Source organism: Daucus carota, chromosome 4 (assembly GCF_001625215.2).
Source record: "Daucus carota subsp. sativus chromosome 4, DH1 v3.0, whole genome shotgun sequence".
Classification (NCBI taxonomy): domain Eukaryota; kingdom Viridiplantae; phylum Streptophyta; class Magnoliopsida; order Apiales; family Apiaceae; genus Daucus; species Daucus carota.
The window spans coordinates 35982367-36001405 of NC_030384.2; the positions used below are offsets into that span (position 1 = coordinate 35982367).

General features: G+C 36.3%; 3 protein-coding genes and 1 long non-coding RNA gene across 7 annotated transcripts; 1 reads left to right on the forward strand and 3 right to left on the reverse strand.

Annotated features, from left to right (window-relative positions):
* Positions 1–286: 286 nt before the first annotated feature.
* On the forward strand, positions 287–3747 carry LOC108217759 (NAC domain-containing protein 7). Its single transcript, XM_064091907.1, has 4 exons — positions 287–712; positions 2474–2667; positions 2750–3016; positions 3104–3747. The coding sequence occupies exons 2-4, from the start codon at positions 2508–2510 to the stop codon at positions 3745–3747; spliced, it is 1071 nt and encodes a 356-aa protein (XP_063947977.1). The 5' UTR covers positions 287–712; positions 2474–2507.
* Positions 2877–5634, reverse strand: LOC135152101 (uncharacterized). The gene is made up of 3 exons (XR_010291299.1): positions 5528–5634; positions 3104–5080; positions 2877–3016 (listed from the first exon to the last, which is right to left on the reverse strand). It is a non-coding gene; the product is annotated as an uncharacterized LOC135152101 (long non-coding RNA).
* Positions 5635–6590: 956 nt separating this feature from the next.
* On the reverse strand, positions 6591–10604 carry LOC108217795 (monocopper oxidase-like protein SKS1). Its single transcript, XM_017390685.2, has 9 exons — positions 10254–10604; positions 9501–9610; positions 9130–9400; positions 8887–9025; positions 8288–8654; positions 7567–7932; positions 7402–7480; positions 7057–7262; positions 6591–6978 (listed from the first exon to the last, which is right to left on the reverse strand). The coding sequence occupies exons 1-9, from the start codon at positions 10395–10397 to the stop codon at positions 6870–6872; spliced, it is 1791 nt and encodes a 596-aa protein (XP_017246174.1). The 5' UTR covers positions 10398–10604; the 3' UTR covers positions 6591–6869.
* Positions 10605–11065: 461 nt separating this feature from the next.
* LOC108216856 (beta-fructofuranosidase, soluble isoenzyme I-like) lies at positions 11066–18960 on the reverse strand. 4 transcript variants are annotated; one of them, XM_017389711.2, is made up of 7 exons: positions 14491–15213; positions 14320–14328; positions 12983–13836; positions 12734–12895; positions 12397–12632; positions 12074–12161; positions 11066–11664 (listed from the first exon to the last, which is right to left on the reverse strand). In XM_017389711.2, the coding sequence occupies exons 1-7, from the start codon at positions 14846–14848 to the stop codon at positions 11458–11460; spliced, it is 1914 nt and encodes a 637-aa protein (XP_017245200.1). In that variant the 5' UTR covers positions 14849–15213; the 3' UTR covers positions 11066–11457. The 4 variants fall into 4 exon arrangements, with proteins under 4 accessions (XP_017245200.1, XP_063947979.1, XP_063947978.1 ...); XM_064091908.1 differs by lacking the exon at positions 14491–15213 and adding an exon at positions 18401–18960 and having other exon boundaries at positions 11076–11664; XM_017391458.2 differs by lacking the exons at positions 11066–11664; positions 12074–12161; positions 12397–12632; ... (2 more) ...; positions 14320–14328; positions 14491–15213 and adding exons at positions 15625–16011; positions 16131–16218; positions 16474–16709; ... (2 more) ...; positions 18273–18281; positions 18401–18865.
* Between the last annotated feature and the right edge of the window lie 79 nt (positions 18961–19039).

A 19039-nucleotide genomic window follows, 5' to 3' on the forward strand; every position in this document is an offset into this window, starting at 1 on the left:
TGAAGTTGGCAGTTGCCGAGGCTAGATAGCTTTTAAATTCTTTTCTCTCTAACTAATTAAATCACCCGCCATACATACATGTATATGTGCAGTTACGTATAAATAAAACCTGGATTGTCCTTTCCATTTTAAGGGCGCCCCAAAAACTTGTCCTCTAATCCAGCTAGCCTGCAGATCCAGTAGCTCTCACTTGGACAGTGAAAGAACAAAAAGTGAGTGACCTATCCGATTATAAATCCATCTAATTATGCCTCCTAGCTACCACTTAATAGTTGTTGTTAATTGTTTATAAATCATTTCTCATCATTAGGGTTTCCCTCTCTTCTTACCATCATTACTAGCTACTCTATGATTATAATATTTTAATGGGGTGCTAGCTGCTGTGCCATTTATTTGTTTGGTGCTGCTGCCCATCTTCTCAGCTTCTTTATATATATATAACCCTAGCTCTTTCCCTTTCCACATTCCTCAACCCTTTTCTCTTCTCTCTTCTTCTTCTATCATATCCTCCTCGGGATCTGATCCACCATATCGATCTCGTCCTTTATGTATCACTAAGGTTCAAGTCCCGAGGAAAGATAATTTTATTGGATTTATATATGCAGGAAAGCTTTGACTGCTTGATTTTAGGGTTTCCAGTTGATATTCACAAAGAAAGAAGATAATCTGGTCATCACTTTCCTTGCTTGCTTGCATCTCATCGATCGACTCTGTAAGATCCTTGTCATGTATACATTTCTTACACACCTTTCTATACTGGATCGATTAGTTATTTGATCATTTGTTCTGGTGTGTTGTAGGGAGTATATATAACATGTGTATGTGTTCTTAATTTAGATTGTAAATGTTGTTAATTAGCTGATTAAATTATTTTTAACATGTTAATACTCTGCAATTTGATCTTCTACAATCTACATATGTAAAGTACCATGTAACTTAACGTACAACTTTGGTAAATGTATATATAACCTATTCGGGTTAAACATATATAATAACATTATGCTTTTAATTTCGATAATTATATCTTTTCGTTAATATATAAGCTGTTGCAAGAGTATTCTTTATGAGCTTCATTTTTTATTATTTACAAGGTTGTATTTAAATAAAAACGATCGTAAAACGAAAATCAGGACTACCTATAAATTATAAATTATTGATTTATATTAAGCAGTATTACATACACTCTGCAGTCTCCTACCCATGTCCCATGACATACATACACTCACATATCTATATTTCTTAATTCCATTCTACTGATATTTTATTTTTAGAAGCATATTGTTATACAAAAATAATAATACTAATTAAATTTTGACACAAAAGTCTAGCTTTTATGTCAAATTAAAGTTTGGAACATAATATATTATTTGATATCAATTTTACAAAAATTTATTCTGTCTTAATGTGATAATATTTCAACACTTTAAATATGTTACAAAAGAAATTAGAAACAGTTAAAAAGACAATCGAAGGAGTACATAAATATTCACTATTATTTTAAAAGGTAAAAGTAATGAAAATGTATAAAAATCGCTACATATAATTACAAAATAGAGCTGATTTCCAATAATTAAGTTAACATTGGTTTGTAATGACGAACAGCTCTATACATACAGATATGTTGAGTTGAGATGTATATATGCCCTAGTTTTCTGCTTCTTCAAACTCGTCTCTCTGATAAGTAGGTGTAGTGCTATAGGTTTGACTTTGACGAGCTACAGATCTGAGATATCCAATTTGTCTTGGAAGAAGCCTAATGGTCTGGGATTTACAAACATAATAAGTACAATTAGCTGGTAAATGCGCTTAATCATGATTAAGGCCTGATCATCTCCAATAATCACTGTTATAACCATGCTTTATTATTACAAGACAGGATATTTTGTTGCCATAAACTAATACAAACTAAAGTGATTAATCTTTTTCATGACAGTCACTCTTAGGGCATAAAATATATGTGGAGACTCATTTCTTCCAGTAAAAATTTCATCATCACATGCCACGTTTTCATAATTGCGTCAAGCCTCGATTATTTGACTTTTGTGGATTCATCACATGACATTTTTTTGTTTATATAGCTCAGTGGATAGACAATAATAACCTGTACAGTGTACACCTTGCTTCATGTCGATATTTTTTTCCACAAAACACATGTTTATGAATTGTGTCGGAATACAATTTTCTGTATCGGTCGGTTTTAGCCTTATAACCGACTGATTACATTCATAACCGACTAATTCTGTCGGTCGATTTTGACCTGTTTTTCTCTAGTGATGTGTGTCGATTTTTTTCCCATAAAATACGTATGTGTAAAATATAGATTGTATGAGAATATAACATCTGTAATAAGAATTTATTTTCGTTTAATAAAGTTTATTATCTGATCCTCGGACATGAAAGATTTCCTTATTAATTTGGTTAACCGAAGTTTACGTGAAAAAAAGATTTATTAAACATAATTAGTTTGCTGCAGATCGAATAAACTGGTTTAAAAGTTGAAGAAGGAAATGGACGCTTCTTCTCACGTCCCCCCTGGATTCCGGTTCCATCCTACTGATGAAGAACTGGTGGATTACTACCTGAGAAAAAAGATTACATCTAAAAGAATTGATCTGGATGTCATTAAAGACATTGATCTTTACAAAATAGAACCCTGGGATCTACAAGGTATGAATGAGGATGATTAATTAGGTCATTTATTTTCAGTTATTGCCATGCCGTGAAACTTATTAGCTTATGCATTATGCAGAGCTCTGTGGATTGGGAATAGAAGAGCAGAATGAATGGTATTTCTTCAGTCATAAGGACAAGAAGTACCCGACCGGGACTCGTACGAATAGAGCCACAGCTGCTGGATTCTGGAAAGCAACAGGAAGAGATAAAGCAATCTACTCCAAGCATGATTTAGTTGGTATGAGGAAGACCTTGGTCTATTACAAAGGCCGCGCCCCCAATGGCCAGAAGTCTGACTGGATAATGCACGAGTATCGCCTTGAAACGGATGAAAATGCACCCACTCAGGCAAGTACTTGCATTTTCTAGTAACTAGCTTGCTAATTCATTAATCTCAAAGCATAATAAAACATAATATTGTTAATTTTACATCAGGAAGAAGGATGGGTTGTATGTAGGGTGTTCAAGAAGAGAATTGCAACAGTACGGAGAATGAGCGAGCACGAGTCACCAATATGGTATGAAGATCAAGTGTCATTCATGCCTGACATGGATTCTCCGAAACAGCCAAACATTTCTTACCACTATCCTTATTCTTGCAAAAAAGAGCAGGACTTTCACTACCAAAATCTTTCTAGCTCGGATCATTTTCTCCAACTCCCCCTACTCGAAACTCCAAAGATTCTGCAAGCACCACTGCCTATCCTCACAAACTGCACTTACATGCCCGTGCACGGCCTTAATGTAAACCTTAGCAGAAACATTATGCAATCCTCGTCACTCACACAAGACCAATTTAGCATTCCTTCTAATTCTTATGATCAAGGCCTCGAGCCAGTTACAGATTGGCGAGTTCTTGACAAATTTGTTGCTTCACAACTCAGTCATGAAGATGTTCCCAAGCAAAATCAGGATTGTTTGAATGTCAATTCAGCCACATTAGCCAGTATCATTTCTGCTGAGGATGATGATAGCTCGAGCTTACTCATCAGAAATTTGAATAAGCAAGATATATTCGATCAAGAAATCACCTCAACGTCAACTTCAAGTTGTCAAATTGATCTGTGGAAATGATTGGTGATCAGTTGAAGAGAATGGTACCCTGATTCTTGTACAAAGATTACGTACAAATGATTTTATATATATGTAACAGTTAACTGCTGTTTCTGGATATTACATATTTCATTAGCGGTACTTAATATATTAATAAGACATTATAACCAGATTGTGAAAATATCATATGCATATATGTAGCAAGATTTTTAAGCATGAGTTTCTATTAAAAAAATTGTTATTTCGGCAAGATATAAGTAGGCTTTTTCAATGTACTTGTTTGGCTTATATATGTGATATATAAGAGAGCCAGATGGCCTGCAATTTCTGTTGTTCCACACATGATGATTTGTTTGATCTGATATGCTCATATATATCTTGTACTGTTGTATCTGAAACAAATTTGTTAATCTGATTTATTATGCTTTAACTCAAAATGTAATGTAAATGTTATACAAAACATTCAGGCTTTTAGTGACCGTGCATGTATAGAAAACCATAACCGCAGGATGTTTAATTTCTTTATATTTATATCACGAGTGTGACTCTACAGATATATATAGTTTATGTATAATGTATATATGTGGGCGATGAGCAAGAGTAAATTGAAACAATATGACTTTGTAATCAAGTGCCTGCATGCAGCTTCAGGATGATACATAGAGGCCTCATTGAGGAATAGAACAAGACGATGATACTAAGTTAAAGTGTTCAGTATACATAAGTAGAAGAAATAAAGCCAAACTAAGAAGACACGAGACATTTTGGACCCAGCTGGTCAATTTTCATATATATCCTGGGATCAAAACTAATTAACTTCACAAATATAACTGCAATATGGTGATATTTCAGAAGTTATGAAGGCCAGTACCCCCATTGCCCCCATGCTATATTGTAATTGCTTAATTATTACTATATATAAGTTTATATTTATACTGAACAACCATGCATATATTTCTTCAAATGGAAGTCATATAATTTCCTGACAAGCTAAGAGATCGAAACCGTGCATTATATATTAAAACTTTTAGTTGTGATATATATTAACACAACGGCCATCATAAGTTGAACATTAATTAATGATCAAAATAGAGCAAACTTGTAAGAGTCTGCTGATGATCGATAACTGATTTTGTTTACGGTAAACTAGTAGCAAGCTGTTAAGCAAAAAAGATAATGCGAGCTGGTGTTTGGGTTTATAAGCCACTTATACGGAAAGTCAAACGACCCGATATTATAAGCTGCATGCATCATGTATAGAAATATCAGTTAACTATAAGACCAGATTTCCCCCTGTCAAGAAAAAAGACCAGGTTTCCTGAATAATATAAGGCGCGCCCTAAGATCAGGTTCCCTGCACGAAAGGATATGTAAATTTAAGTACCCTCTTGGTTTATATATCATGAAAATATACAAGTACTCTATTTACTTTAGAGGGAAGTGGAAGTCATCAATAATGTTTACATAAGCGTGCCTTAGCATTTCAGCAACATGGCAAGTAGTACTGCTGTCAGATTTTCTTCCGAACGTGGCGACCAATATCTAAAATGAAGTTGAAAGATTATATGCATATATGTGCATGCAAGAACATGCATATACATGTAACAAACGAACATATTCGACATGCAAGGTAGCTGACAGAGAGACGAAGAAAGAAGTCGTTCCATATGAGACATGCATGCAACGTATAAGACTCCAGCAGCAGGCATCTAACGCTAAAAAAACAGAGAAGCTAGCTAGCAATGAGAATGATGAAGTTAGGACATTGTGAAGAAATATGTGTCTGAATGTAAGGGGAAACCTTTTCAGAACAATGCAAGCTTCAAGAAAAGCGAAATCTGCAGCCTAGGTAGCTAGTCTAGCTTCACTCTTTAGTGTGCTGTGGCATATAGACAAACAGAAAGCAGTACTTATGTGCATTGAAGAAGGAGATATATATACGCAAGAAAGATCCAAAATTGAGAAATCTTGGAGACATACTCATTATGGGTGTCTAATTCACAAACTCATTTGTTTGGGACACAAAGAGATTGCAGTTGATTAACGAAACGGTATCCTAGGAAGAGATAAAGAAAGGCTTATCACCCAAGTCAATGCTAAGCTTCTTTCTGACCAAGCTTTAATAATTCATGCCGACTTCCCACTCGCATTTGTCCACCCACAACTCCACAACCATGCATAAATGCGCGCGTGTAAATTCGTTTTTAGTTACTTCGATTATCATTCTGCATAACATGTCGTCACTAAAACCTGAACTTCTCGCTAAATGAAGATAGTTCGTGGTGTATCGCTGCTACTTAGATGAACCTAATTACTTATTATGTTATGAACGAAACATTAGTCGTCGTATTTAGAGCTAATAAGATGCGAATCCATAGTTAAGCAAGATGCAAAAGGATGGACTACATGAAAAGACAAAAAGAAAAGGGACGAGGATAATTAGGCGTGAAGGGGAAGTCGAAATGATGCAAAATAGTCCATGTGATCTTGCTATATAAATATATACATGGGGGAGTACTACTTAAGTATGTTCTGCCCCTCCATCTTTCTGTGTTCTTCTTTCTCCCTACAAATCTCATTTCCAGCCGGCAGGCCTCCTTCTCCATTAACGTTACTTTACGGATATATGCAGTCCCCTCGATTCGTAAAATAACTCAAAATCTAATTTATAGTCGACTTCAAATTTTAGTTCTGCTATTACCAGTCACATAAAGTCATTAAGGCTTAACAGCTATCTACTCTCATTTTCAGTAAAATTAAAACCTTAATTAGTAATTAACGACGTGTTAATAGATGCAGCAGAAATCCTCCAAAGATCATTAATTCAGTTTATAGTCTGCAGAAAAATGAAATTGGACCAAACATAAACTGAATAAGCAAGTGAGCCCCCAAATCAACAAGAAATTCAGTCATATTCGTTCTGCGTTTTCTTTGTCTCTAAACTCAGTAACTATTGGTTGATCCAGAGCATAAAGCAGACTGAGTAACTTGCTTGTGTAAACAAGATTTTACCTGAGCATACTAACTGTATCGAGTAATCTAACCCTACACTGTGTTGCAACTACAATGCACCGTAGACCTAATGGGAAATTAACAACAATAACATTCACCAGATTGCATCTGATGAGACACTTGTCTGTAAATCACAGTAATGCGGCTATGAAAGCAGAGAATACTGGGAGAAGAAGCAGAAACAATTTTGAGCCTCCATTGCTTGATGATATAGTTGAAGTAAAAGAGGGCTTTCGTGGCCTGCAGTGTAAGATAGATAAATATAATGATCAAAATGCTTAACCGCAGATGTTATTAAAGAAGAGTACAGTGTCATACTTTTGCAAATAGTTGAGAGCACCACAGTAAAGAACATTATCAGGCGTGGGAACCTCTGTTTTGTTTCTGGGATCAGGTTCTGGATTGACTATTCTCATGTACGTTTCTTGGCCTAGATACCATCTGTCAAGGTTTGCAGCTCTAAGGTTCCATGCTCCCGCATTATCTAAATACACCAAAATAGCTGTCCATGCTCCAGGAAAAACCTGAATGTGGAAATAGTGTAAGATCCGAATTAAACTATCCATATTGATGGAAGAATATAGTAATATTAACTTGAAACAGTCCATCATATAATCATTAGGAGTAGAAGCAAAACAAACATTATTTTTTCCTCAGACCAACCTGTGTAGTGGAGCGAAATATAGCATCATATTTATTATAAGAACTCCTACTGTTCGGAGTCCACTCTCCATAAGCCATCCTACAATGTTCAGAAACAATTATGAATATGAAATTGCTGGCATAGAGTCACAGATGGAAGTGATAGACCATAATAGGTAATCGTACCCAACAACGAAAAATGAATAGCCGTCCAAGTGAAAGCTCTGTACTGCCGTGTCATTGTTCACCAATATAATCTCTACAAATCCTTTATATGTAGCATTTACGATGGATGTATGCATTTGGAGTGATCTGTTCTGCGGCCTACTGGGGAAATCAAGCTTGTAAGCCTCTTTGACTCTGAACTTATCCGCAAGCCTTATTGGGGTATCAGGATTAATGAATGAAATCCCATTTAGTGTGGCTCTTAATTTTCCATTTATCATCACCAGTGGCATAGTCTTTATGATGTACACATCAGTCACTTTGATAGAACCATAATGGAAAGAGCCCTGCGGGTTAGGACGAGCTCCATTTGCTGAAACATCTTGCCTAAGATAGGAAATTCCAGAATAAGGGTAACACATTAATATGCTTTAAATATAATATTCTTGAAGCATTAAGGCAGGGCATGGGAAACTGCTTAGAATCCTCTGTTATAGATATCACCCAAAGTTTCACATTCAATTTTCTTGGATCAAATTAGCAGAATCAAACAGATGGATTTACTTAGCAAAAATTTGAATGAACAATTTAGCAAATCTTAGTTCAGAAAAATTTCCTTTGTGATGAATACTTGTTGCAAGACATTCATTTAAACATGAAATTGTATTATGGTATTTAAGATAATAATCAACATCACATATGCTCAAAAAATCATTAGCACGCTAAATGGCATGTAGCAGACCTGATTGATAATGCTTGGTTCAGCACGAATGATTTGTCAAAAGCAACATTTGGAGGATCAGGAAGAGGACCAGCTGCCTTCTGTTTTGATTTTGAGTAGTGCAGTATAGCAACGCCTGTAACCCTCTGCCACAGTGATTGATTAACAAACCTTGCACTTGCTACAATGTAGTAATCACTTCTAGCATTCTGGTCCATAGTAACCAAGAAGGTGTAAGACTGCCCGACATGGATGTCTAAGCTAGTAAAAGTTCGTTTCGTTACATAAAATCCCTCAGTCTCTACAAGGAGCAGCACATGATTTTGAATACGGAAATTTAAACAAGTTGAGATGCCAACATTATGCACGTGCACTCGATAAGTTCTACCTGCAGAGCATCACAGCACACATGCTGTTCAGATTTTTGAGGCTTTCGATGTAAAAGAAAAGGAAGCTGACCAGAGTATTGAAGTTGCAACAAATTTAACTTGACCTATGAATCCGAAAAAATGTTTCTACGCTTAACATGATCAATCTCTGTGAACAACAAGACTTTCAGTTTAGAAATCTATCCTCCAAAGTGCCAATACATTGAAGAGATGACAAATTTATAACATTACCTGGATCAACATTAATCGTCTCATAACTAATGCCTTTCGGGACTAGAGTGGGGTTATACCGGTAAGGCCCCTTCCCATTAATCAGAACTCCATCTGGCACTCCAAGCACCTTTCCTGAATCCAAGTCTGCCCTTAGCGCCTAGCATTTGTTACGTGACAAATTAGAAAACAAACCAACTCAGTTTTTGCAGAAATTTTAATTGCAATCACTAATCGTTTTCACAGCAATGACAAATTACAAACCTTATGGTCCCTATTATACCAATCACCAATCATGACAACTACATCCCCATCAGGATCTCTAAAAGGTGGGTTGACAACACTGCGGTGCATAATAATGAAGGCCCCAAAGCCTCCTGATGCTCTCTGCAAGTTAAGAGATGGAAAGTAAAAGAAGCTACCAATCTGATCCTTAACCTGGAAATTGTAAGTCCAGTTCAATCCCGATTGAATAGGACAATTAGTGCCGAGAACACCATCTTGCCAGGAAGTGTGCCGCATATGGACACCAGGCCTATTGAACCAAAAAAAATTAAAAACAAAAACAGACAACTCTCTCCCAAAAATTCCAAAACACGAAATCGTAAATCTGAATCTGACTGTGTGCAACTTACCAAGTCATGAGGAGATTTTCGTTCAATCTGTTATGAACATTCAAAGTGACATCATAGTTAGTGGTAACATTTATAACGGGACCTGGAAACATCCCGTTAACTGCTATAACCTGTAACCAAAACAGAAATCAAATCTGAATAACTATCACAAATGCAGCTCGAATTAAAACACTGAATTCAATTATCAAGCGAAGCAACGTTGATATTCGACAATCAGTTAATGTAGTTAATAACATTGCCTAATCACACCATTCACATAGCAAGTAGATAAACGAAAAATTACTCACAAATAGAAACCAAACCTCGACTATTGTAAACTCATAAATGACCCTTACATACTAGCGAGCACAAAATCTCATAAAATTTCATGGCGGAACCCAAACTATAGATAAAACATGCAGGAACACACACTCAAGTTTGAAAACAGAAAAAAGTTCAATATCAGAAATATTGCCTGGAAGCGTCTTAATTCAAACACCTAATTGCCTCTAAAACTTATGAAACCATCAACACCACAATATTTCGAGACGACATGTGAACCAAAATATATTTATTAACTGTCCTCCGAGACGAACAAATTTGACGTAAACTGCAGTGTGCGTGTGTGTGAGAGAGGAGGAAGAAGGAGAGGGAGAGAGAGAGGGAGGGAGGGAGGGAGAGAGAGAGAGAGGTAGGGAGGGGGAGGGAGAGAGGGAGGGAGGGAGGGAGGGAGAGAGAGAGAGAGAGAGAGAGAGAGGGAGAGAGAGTTCGAACTTGTTGAGGGACGCCGAGCGGAGAAGCAATAATATACGAGACATCGAGATCAAAGGTGACAGCTCCATCTTCAGAAGACGAAACTCCAAACGCAAGACAAATTTGGAGTATAAACAGAGCAACAGACGTCCGAATCAACGCCATGGACACACTTTTTTGAATTATCTGTGATTTATGATGTTAGCTACACTATATAATGACCGTGTAAAATCTGATTTGGGCACGGTGCATGTTCACATCATACTCATCATCCACAGTGTATGTGTGTTTTTTCATATGGGAGAGAAGAATATGTAGAGATGGTACAAATGGTAGAGTTAAAAATGGGGTATGTGTGGATGCAAGTTTGGTAAGCAAAAAGAATTAAGAGTGGTGGTAAGAGTGATAGTGGTGCTCTGCACTTGTGGGATGCGTGATCCGTTTTTACTCACTTCACCGGAACACCCGGTTTACGGTAATAACTATGTTTTTTTGTTTAAATTTTCATCTTGTATTGTTTAATATACATAATCTTTTAATTTATGTTTAAATTATTATTTGTAACTTTTTCTTGATAAAAAATATATTATTCGTAACTTAGTTCACGTGAAATTATAATTGAAATAATTTAAATCGAATCGTAATATTGATAGATAAGTATTTGATGTGTATTGAGTACAGTTGCTTAGCGTCGGAGATTAATAATGATGTGATGATACTGAATATACGAGATGTGTGGACGAAATTATGCGTGGTAAACAATGAATATTAATATCTATGTCAAAAATTCATATATGAATAAAAAAATTATTTTACAATAGGTGTCAGGATATAATTTTTAGTATCACTATTTCCAAATAAATTCTGCTTCCACCGCCAATTGCATGACAACTCGGTGCAAAACAACATGGATGTGAACTACTTACTCCTGCTCATACAAAATGTGAAGAATCTCCTAAATTTTAGCGAAAAATAGCGGACGAAGAAAGCAAAAACCGGCTACTGGCAGTAAAGAATAATATGACCCCACTCCTCAGTCCTTGCTATAACGGTCTGCAGAAACTAACTTGCACAGTTGTGGTCCACTGATATTACTGTATTTGTAAACATTCTCTCATATATGTCTAGTCTCTGAAAATTCATGATTCATTTATTTTCCAGAAGTACAATGGTTAATAATATCGAAATTAACGTATTAATATCAAGCTAGAATCTGTGGAGAAAGTTACAAGTCATTCCCTTTGGGTGGAAAAGGATTCATTTCTGCGCAACTCATTTGCCAGGCCTTAACTGATGCTGTCACACTCACTCCTGTGGCATTGTTGAACACAAATAGTTTTGCTTCTCGGTTAATGGCTTTGGTTGGATAGACTCGAGATGTTATCACCCTTCTTCCGCCTTGAGCAAAGCTCTCGACTATCGAATGATCAACCTAAGATTTGCAATTAGGCTTATCCATCATGTCGAAGAATGAAATACATTTCTGGACTTACATGTTAAGGAATTTTAAGGATATCGGATACTGAATCACATTTTATAAATTGTATGTGTACGAATATGAAAGGTGTTTTTAGAAAAATTGGTTATTTAATATGATGTCAAAGTTTCAAATCAAATTTATGTCCCAAAAACGGGCACCCCTAATTCACTCTCGACCAAAAGATGGGATTTCGAGTGAGGGGAGTGAAGAATATAATGATCCTTGTCACTTAACAGAATGTCACATCAGTAGAGCATTAATGTAGGCAAGAAATTTTCCAGGACTCAGAGATGGAAATTATTTAATATCTGTAGCAATCTAAAGGACAATGAAATGTATAAGAGAAACGAGATTCACATACCAATATTCTCATTAAAAAATTTTCATCATGGAGCACAGGAACATCACTTCCATAAATTGGCTTTGCAACATCAGAAGCTTTTGATGATCTGCATTAAAAATATAAACAAGATTATGGACATGGGAAACTTCAGGATTATATTGGTGGCACTTGCTTATTGATCTCCTGTAAAAGATCTAACAACGACTTTAAGGAACTCGTCGACTACTGTTTAAGTTCGCTTTTCTTATAAGTTATTTACGTATTTGGTTAGTATGCAATACTAAGAATTTAAACATAATCAATGAAAATAGAAATTGCATTAGGAATTAAAAGAGGCAAACCTTGACTGATCAGCACAGAAATGTGTTTTAGCATTCCCATTAGGTTCTTTACTTATATAAAAGTAAATTGGAGTTAACTCAGAGAATAATTCATCAGCAAGTACTAAAATGCCAAATGGTCCGAAAACGCCTCGACTGCCTGCACCACCACTGGTGCTGCATTTGTAATCTACACTAGCTTCAACTGTACTTTGCAATGCTTCATTATCAATCTCAAATGTAGCGACTATGTCCAACTGTTCAATAAACATTGGAAAACAAGTTTAATGTATAACATTAAGCCAAAATATACTTTACATCAAATATTGGTGTTAAAAAAAGGAACATGGTGATAAACCTGTGTTGCAGAGCCTATGTTGAGTGGCAAAACAGAACCTGGCTCAAGTTTGAGATTTCCGAAGTCATAACTTTCTGATCTCAAGCTCTCTACTTCCTCAACTGGCCACTGAAGTAAATTTGTTCTAGTTTTTGTATCAAACACGACAGTTCTTGGAATGGCCTGCACAAAGCACATAAAGTGGACAATCAAAAGACAGAAAGCGCAATCAATAAGTAAGAACAATTAAATGATACTCCTATTAATTACCTGTAGAGATGCCCATCCCTTCAAAAGGTCACTAGATTCACTATCACTTTCAGGAATCCAAGCCCAAGTAATCCTTCTTTTCTTTTTCTGATCATAAAATGTTTTGGATGCATAGAATTTTCCGTCATCCACCCTGTGGCCTATACCAACATCTGCTTTTGGGTCGTCAGGTGTCCATTTGTCGTTTATTGGATCATAGGTACCAATTGCATAATAATCCTCCATACCAACAGCCATACTCACTTTCAACACGTGCTTAACGCCTGGTCCATAAGCTGATATGTCCAAACCATCCTTAGTAGTCAGTGATACCGGGTAGAAGTCAATGCATTCCCACATTCCTGTACCCGGAATCTCATGTAATAAACCATCCAACAGCTCGAAGGTCTTGAAGTCAGTAGTCTTATACACCAGTGCTATACCAGTGTTATTATTAACCAATGACCCAATTGTGATCCGCCACTTTTTGTCTGGGCCAAGCCAGGCTGTGCTGGGGTCCCTAAAATCTTTCATGCCGGGAGGGGGGACAATGACAGGGTTACCAGGATACTTAACCCATTCCAGGAGGAGTGGATCAGAAAGATTTAAAGGATAGGCTAGATTTTGCAGCTGAGCTCCATCAGCAGCACCACCTGTGTATAACATTATAATTTGACCGTCTGGCAGGATTGTAGCAGAGCCGGTCCAAACACCTTCACTATCAAACCAATGATCGGGAACCATTGCAATGGGGAGATGAAACCAATTAATGAGATCTTTGGATACTGCATGGCCCCATGTAATGTTTCCCCAAACTGCAGAATTTGGGCCATATTGGTAGAAAAAATGGTACCATCCCAAATGGAACAATGGTCCTGCAATTATTGTTAAGAAATCGTATATAAATTTTCAACAAACAATGAGACAGGAGCACAGGCTCCTAGGATTTAACTACAGATGTAATCTAACAACAAATTTAGAAATAAAAATTAAGTTATAATATACTACAATACTAGAGATGTATTTCTGCATATTCAACCTCGCAAAATAATTTCAAAACTATTATTGAGTCACAGCTGATGATGTCATCTGGCAGCAATACCAAACATGTCATTGCTGGTGTATAATACGAGCTACAAAGTAAATCAGACAGATAAGTTTAGGGTATTATAATATTTTTGTATAGACTTGAGGTCTTTCTTTAATATTCAACCACAAACAATTAGTGATATCTAATGTGTTGGCTTAATTGATGTATACTGAGTCTTTGTAGATAATCTATGGTCTTTCTTTAATAATCCATTACTTTCGCCACTGCAGTATCGAAAAGAGAATATTTAAGTATGAAAATGACGTACCATTAGGATCTGATCCACAAAGTCACCAGTTTCGCCATGAAGAAAGCACAGGAAAATCAGGAATCACCATAAACATCAAGGTCGGATCATTAGATAATAAAACATAAATATACATAAAAAGATTTATGTCAGGTAAAAGTGTCAACTATATTCATAAAGATTTAAACTAACCATTCATCCAATTCTTCTGAGGTTGAAAATGGTAAGAAGTTCTTTGCCACGACAACATCTCATTGCTCCACGGATATGCTTTAGCTTTCTCATCCAATACTTCAACATCTTCCACCCTTTGTTCCAAGTGCTCTGGCAACATTGCTTTCAAAGACGAATATAACTTTATTAAAACATGATCATCAGCATCACCATCACTGACGGACTTTGGTCCTTGTATGATGGAAACCAGAAGTATCAAACTTGACACTATTAGTATATAGAAGAGGCCTTTAATGGGACGTCGGAGACCTGCTGGAGAATTTTCGCGTTTAGCTTGGTCCTGCAGGGGACTGTTGGAAGGGATGGTTGCATCCATTGTAGTGGTCTAAAATTTCGGAACCACTCTAATGATGCAAAAGCTAAGTTAAGTAATAGAACAGAATACTTATGTATGGATAAAGAACTGATTAGGTTTACTTGCAATCCAAATACAGAAGTCATGCGGCTTAAGTTAAAAGATCATGCGGCTTAATCTAAAAGATCCACTCATAAGCAATCAAACAGGCATTTCTTAAGTGAAAATTAATAAGAAAAGAGACCCTACCTAATATCTGATTAGGACATATCAAGAAAGATAAAACTAGATTAGTCATTCCTTAACTGGTCAACATTCATATAAGCACACCAAAATAAATAGTTCAGTTCTCAGAGGCATTTGATCTAGTTTCAGATCCTTGTACAGATACACTAAAACAGAGCTGGAGTTATTAGTCAGCTATAAAATGGCATAATTAACAATACAGGGACAGAAAACTCTGTATACAATTTAAGTTATCATTCACTTATCTCTCTAGTCTTTGATATTTTGACATGTCCATGGGAAAAAAGTAATCTATTCAGAAACAATTAGTTTTATGTATCCATGATCTCCTAGGGTTAAATTTTAACATTATTTTGACAAACTTAAGTATAAGATTTTTTCCGGCAAAAAAAAAAAAAAAAAGTATAAGATTTTTTTGGTAATCGAAAATCTAACATTAAAGATTATAATGAGACGATTTCTACTTTTTGGTTGAGTTCCTATGTAGAGTTTTCGGCATTGTTCTTCAAAAGATCCAACTATTATCATTATTTTGACCATTACGCAAAAAAGATCCTTGCAAGAAAAAAAATTCTAATTATGAATGCCACATGGCGAATTTTATAAATTCTGAACAAATATCCAATGCAAATATTCAACAACAATGGATTTGCTGGGCTTCTTTCTGTCGTTTGTAGTCCTTTGTGTTTGAACAAGCAAAGCAAAAAAATGACGATTGAGGTAGAGCTACTTTACAGCTGATCCCCAGTCAATGGATAAGCTTTAAAATTTGCAGAATTCATTTGCCAGACTTTCACTGAGGCTGTCACACTTGTTCCTGTGGCATTGTTAAACACGTATACTTTTGCTGCTCCATTTATAGCTTTTGTTGGATACACCCTCGACGTTATCACTCTTCTTCCTCCTTGCACAAAGCTCTCGACTATTGAATGATCAACCTGATAATCCATTCACTTATTAACTTTATGCTCTTTTAGCAACTTTTTTGTTTATTATTTATAAGGATTTGATTTTATCAACCACAGAGATAAAAGAGAAATGGAAGATCTTCACATACCAGTAACCTCATAGATAGTTTTTCCCCGTGAAGAACAGGAACATCACTTCCATAGATAAGCTTCTCAATATCTGATGCACTTGATGACCTATAATAAGAAAAATTAAAGAATCCACAAATTAATTTAAGCTTTAATTACATTAGTAAGCCCACAAGCAGCCAAGTTGAACATGGATAGCTTCAGGATTAAAACTGTGGCAAACTCATATTTCTTGATTAATTAACATTAAGCTAAAGGTAATTGAATGAACAAATATTTAGGGGTACTTGGTTTAGCATTACTGAGAAATAAAATTTAACGCAGGAATTATTTAAGTCGCTTCAGTAAGGATAAGAGGCAAACCTTGATTGATCAGCACAGAAATGTGTTTTAGCTCTCCCATCAATTCCTTTGCCAATGTAAAAATATACAGCTGTTAACTCCGTCAATGATTCATCAGCCAGAACTAAAAAGCCAAATGGTCCCAAAACACCTCGACTGACAGCACCACCACCAGAGGTGCAGTTATAATCCCCTTCAGCTTCTTCCATACTTAGCAGTGCCTCTTCATCCACATCAAATGTGGCGACTATGTCCAACTGTTAAGTAGCATTCTCAGATGAATAAATCAATACACATATACAAAATTAAATAGACCAGGCTGACTTCAGCACTGTGTAAATGCACATAGAGATAAACCTGTGATGCTGAGCCTATGTTGAGTGGCAAAACTGATCCTTGTTCGAGTTTAAGCTTGTCAAAATCATAACTTTCTGATCTCAGACTCTCCACTTCCTCAACTGGCCACTGAATTATACTAGTTCCAGTTTTCTTATCAAACACAACTGTTCTTGGAATGCCCTGAATAGTGTATACAAAAAAGTCAGAGATCTCAAAACATCAAGTACATGGTTTTTGATAAATAATTTGGAACCTTTAGCGTTAACTTCAAACCAAAACAGTACAGTTGTGACAGTTTTAAAACAGAAATATACTGGTATTTCATACCTGAAGAGAAGCCCATCCTTTCAAGAGGTCAGTTGATTGACTATCACTTTCGCCAACCCAACCCCAAAGAATCCTTCTCTTTTTGCTCTGGTCATAAAATGTCTTTGATGCATAATATTTTCCACTATCTATCAGCAGTCCATTACCCAAATCTTCTTTAGGGTCATCAGGTGTCCATTTATCCTTTATTGGATCATACGTCCCAATTGCATAATAATCCTTCATAGTTTTCTGCAAACTTACTTTTATCAGGTGCTTAACACCAACCCCATTAGCTGATGTATCTAATCCATCATTAGTAGTCAACGATACCGGGTAAAAGTCAATACACTCCCAAATACCCGTACCCTGAACCTCATGTAATAACCCATCTAATAGCTCAAAATTGTTAAAGTCACTAGTCTTATATACAAATGACAAACCAGTGTTATTGACCATTGACCCTACTGCAATCCGCCACTTTCCATCCTGGCCAAGCCAGGCCGTGCTGGGATCCCTAAAATCCTCATGACCAATATCCTTAGGGGTAAACATAACAGGGTTACCCGAGTACTTGACCCAGTCGAGGAGGAGTGGATCAGAAATATTTGCAGGATAGGCTACACTCTGTAGCTGAGTAAGATTAAGGAGCCTGCTGGTGTAGAGCATAATGATTTCACCGTTGGGTAGAGTTGTAGCCGAGCCACTCCAAACGCCACCAACATCATACCATTGATCAGGGAACAATGCAATGGGAAGATGAAACCAATTAATAAGATCCTTGGATACAGCATGACCCCATGTCAAGTTTCCCCATCCCCAGACAGCAATATCTGGGTTGTACTGGTAGAAAATGTGGTACCATCCCATATGGAGCAATGGACCTGCGCTTCCACATCATTCAAAATTACTTTCTTTTCCAAACTATAATTTACCATCCAAGCAAGTAGCGCGTATCAATTGGAACAGAGGAAGTAAAGTTAAATTCGTTTAGAGCTATCTACGGATCACTCAGAGGTCAATCATCGATAAATTCAAAACAAAATAACACATATGAGCTTCTGTTTGTTAAGGATTTTAAAATCTGAAATAGCCAAGCCTAATAAACATCCATCCAAGCAATCAAGAAAATTAAAAAAATACTAAAAAGAATATCAAAAAAGGAAATGACATACCGTTAGGATCTGCTCCAGAAATCACCGCATATCAAGCCATGAAACATCAAATTTCGATCATTAACAACAATAATTTAAACAATAATGAAAACACTAAACATGAACATTAGCAAAACTTGGAAGCTAACCATTCATCCAGTTCATTTGAGGTTGAAAGTGGAAAGAAGTTCTTTGCCAAGACAACATAGCATTTGTCCACTTAAAGGCCTCATCTTTCTCACCCAATACTTCTGGAACATTCTCTTGCTCTATCTTCTCCCCCAACACCGACGATAAATGAGACTCTTTAAGCTCATCATCACGATCATCGCTTGTAGCTTTTTGCGCTTTTTGTATGGATAGCAAAACTATGAGAGTTGACACAACAAGTATATAGCCTATAGTCTTGTATGATGGAACAATGTTTGTGTTCATTGTAGTGGCTTTTGAGTTTAGATTAGTGAGAAGACCCTACTGCAATAGCCAACTTACAAAGGTTTTATGATGGAGATTATGATGGTTAGCTTGACTAACCCTCGTTAGCAAGATGATTAGTTGGCTTAGTTATCTTAAGATCCGCCCGCTAGAAGCCAAACACTTGTTTGGTAGGGGGGAAGTGCTTTTAAATAAAGAGACTAAAAAGTTGACTTCAATGAACACAAAGCTGATGGAAACTCAAGGAGAGTATTGTTTAGAGCAGTGCTATTTTCAGCAAATACCAAATAATACCATTACCGACTTAGCCATTTCATTTGGCTTGCAAGTACTAGTTTGATTAGAAAACAATG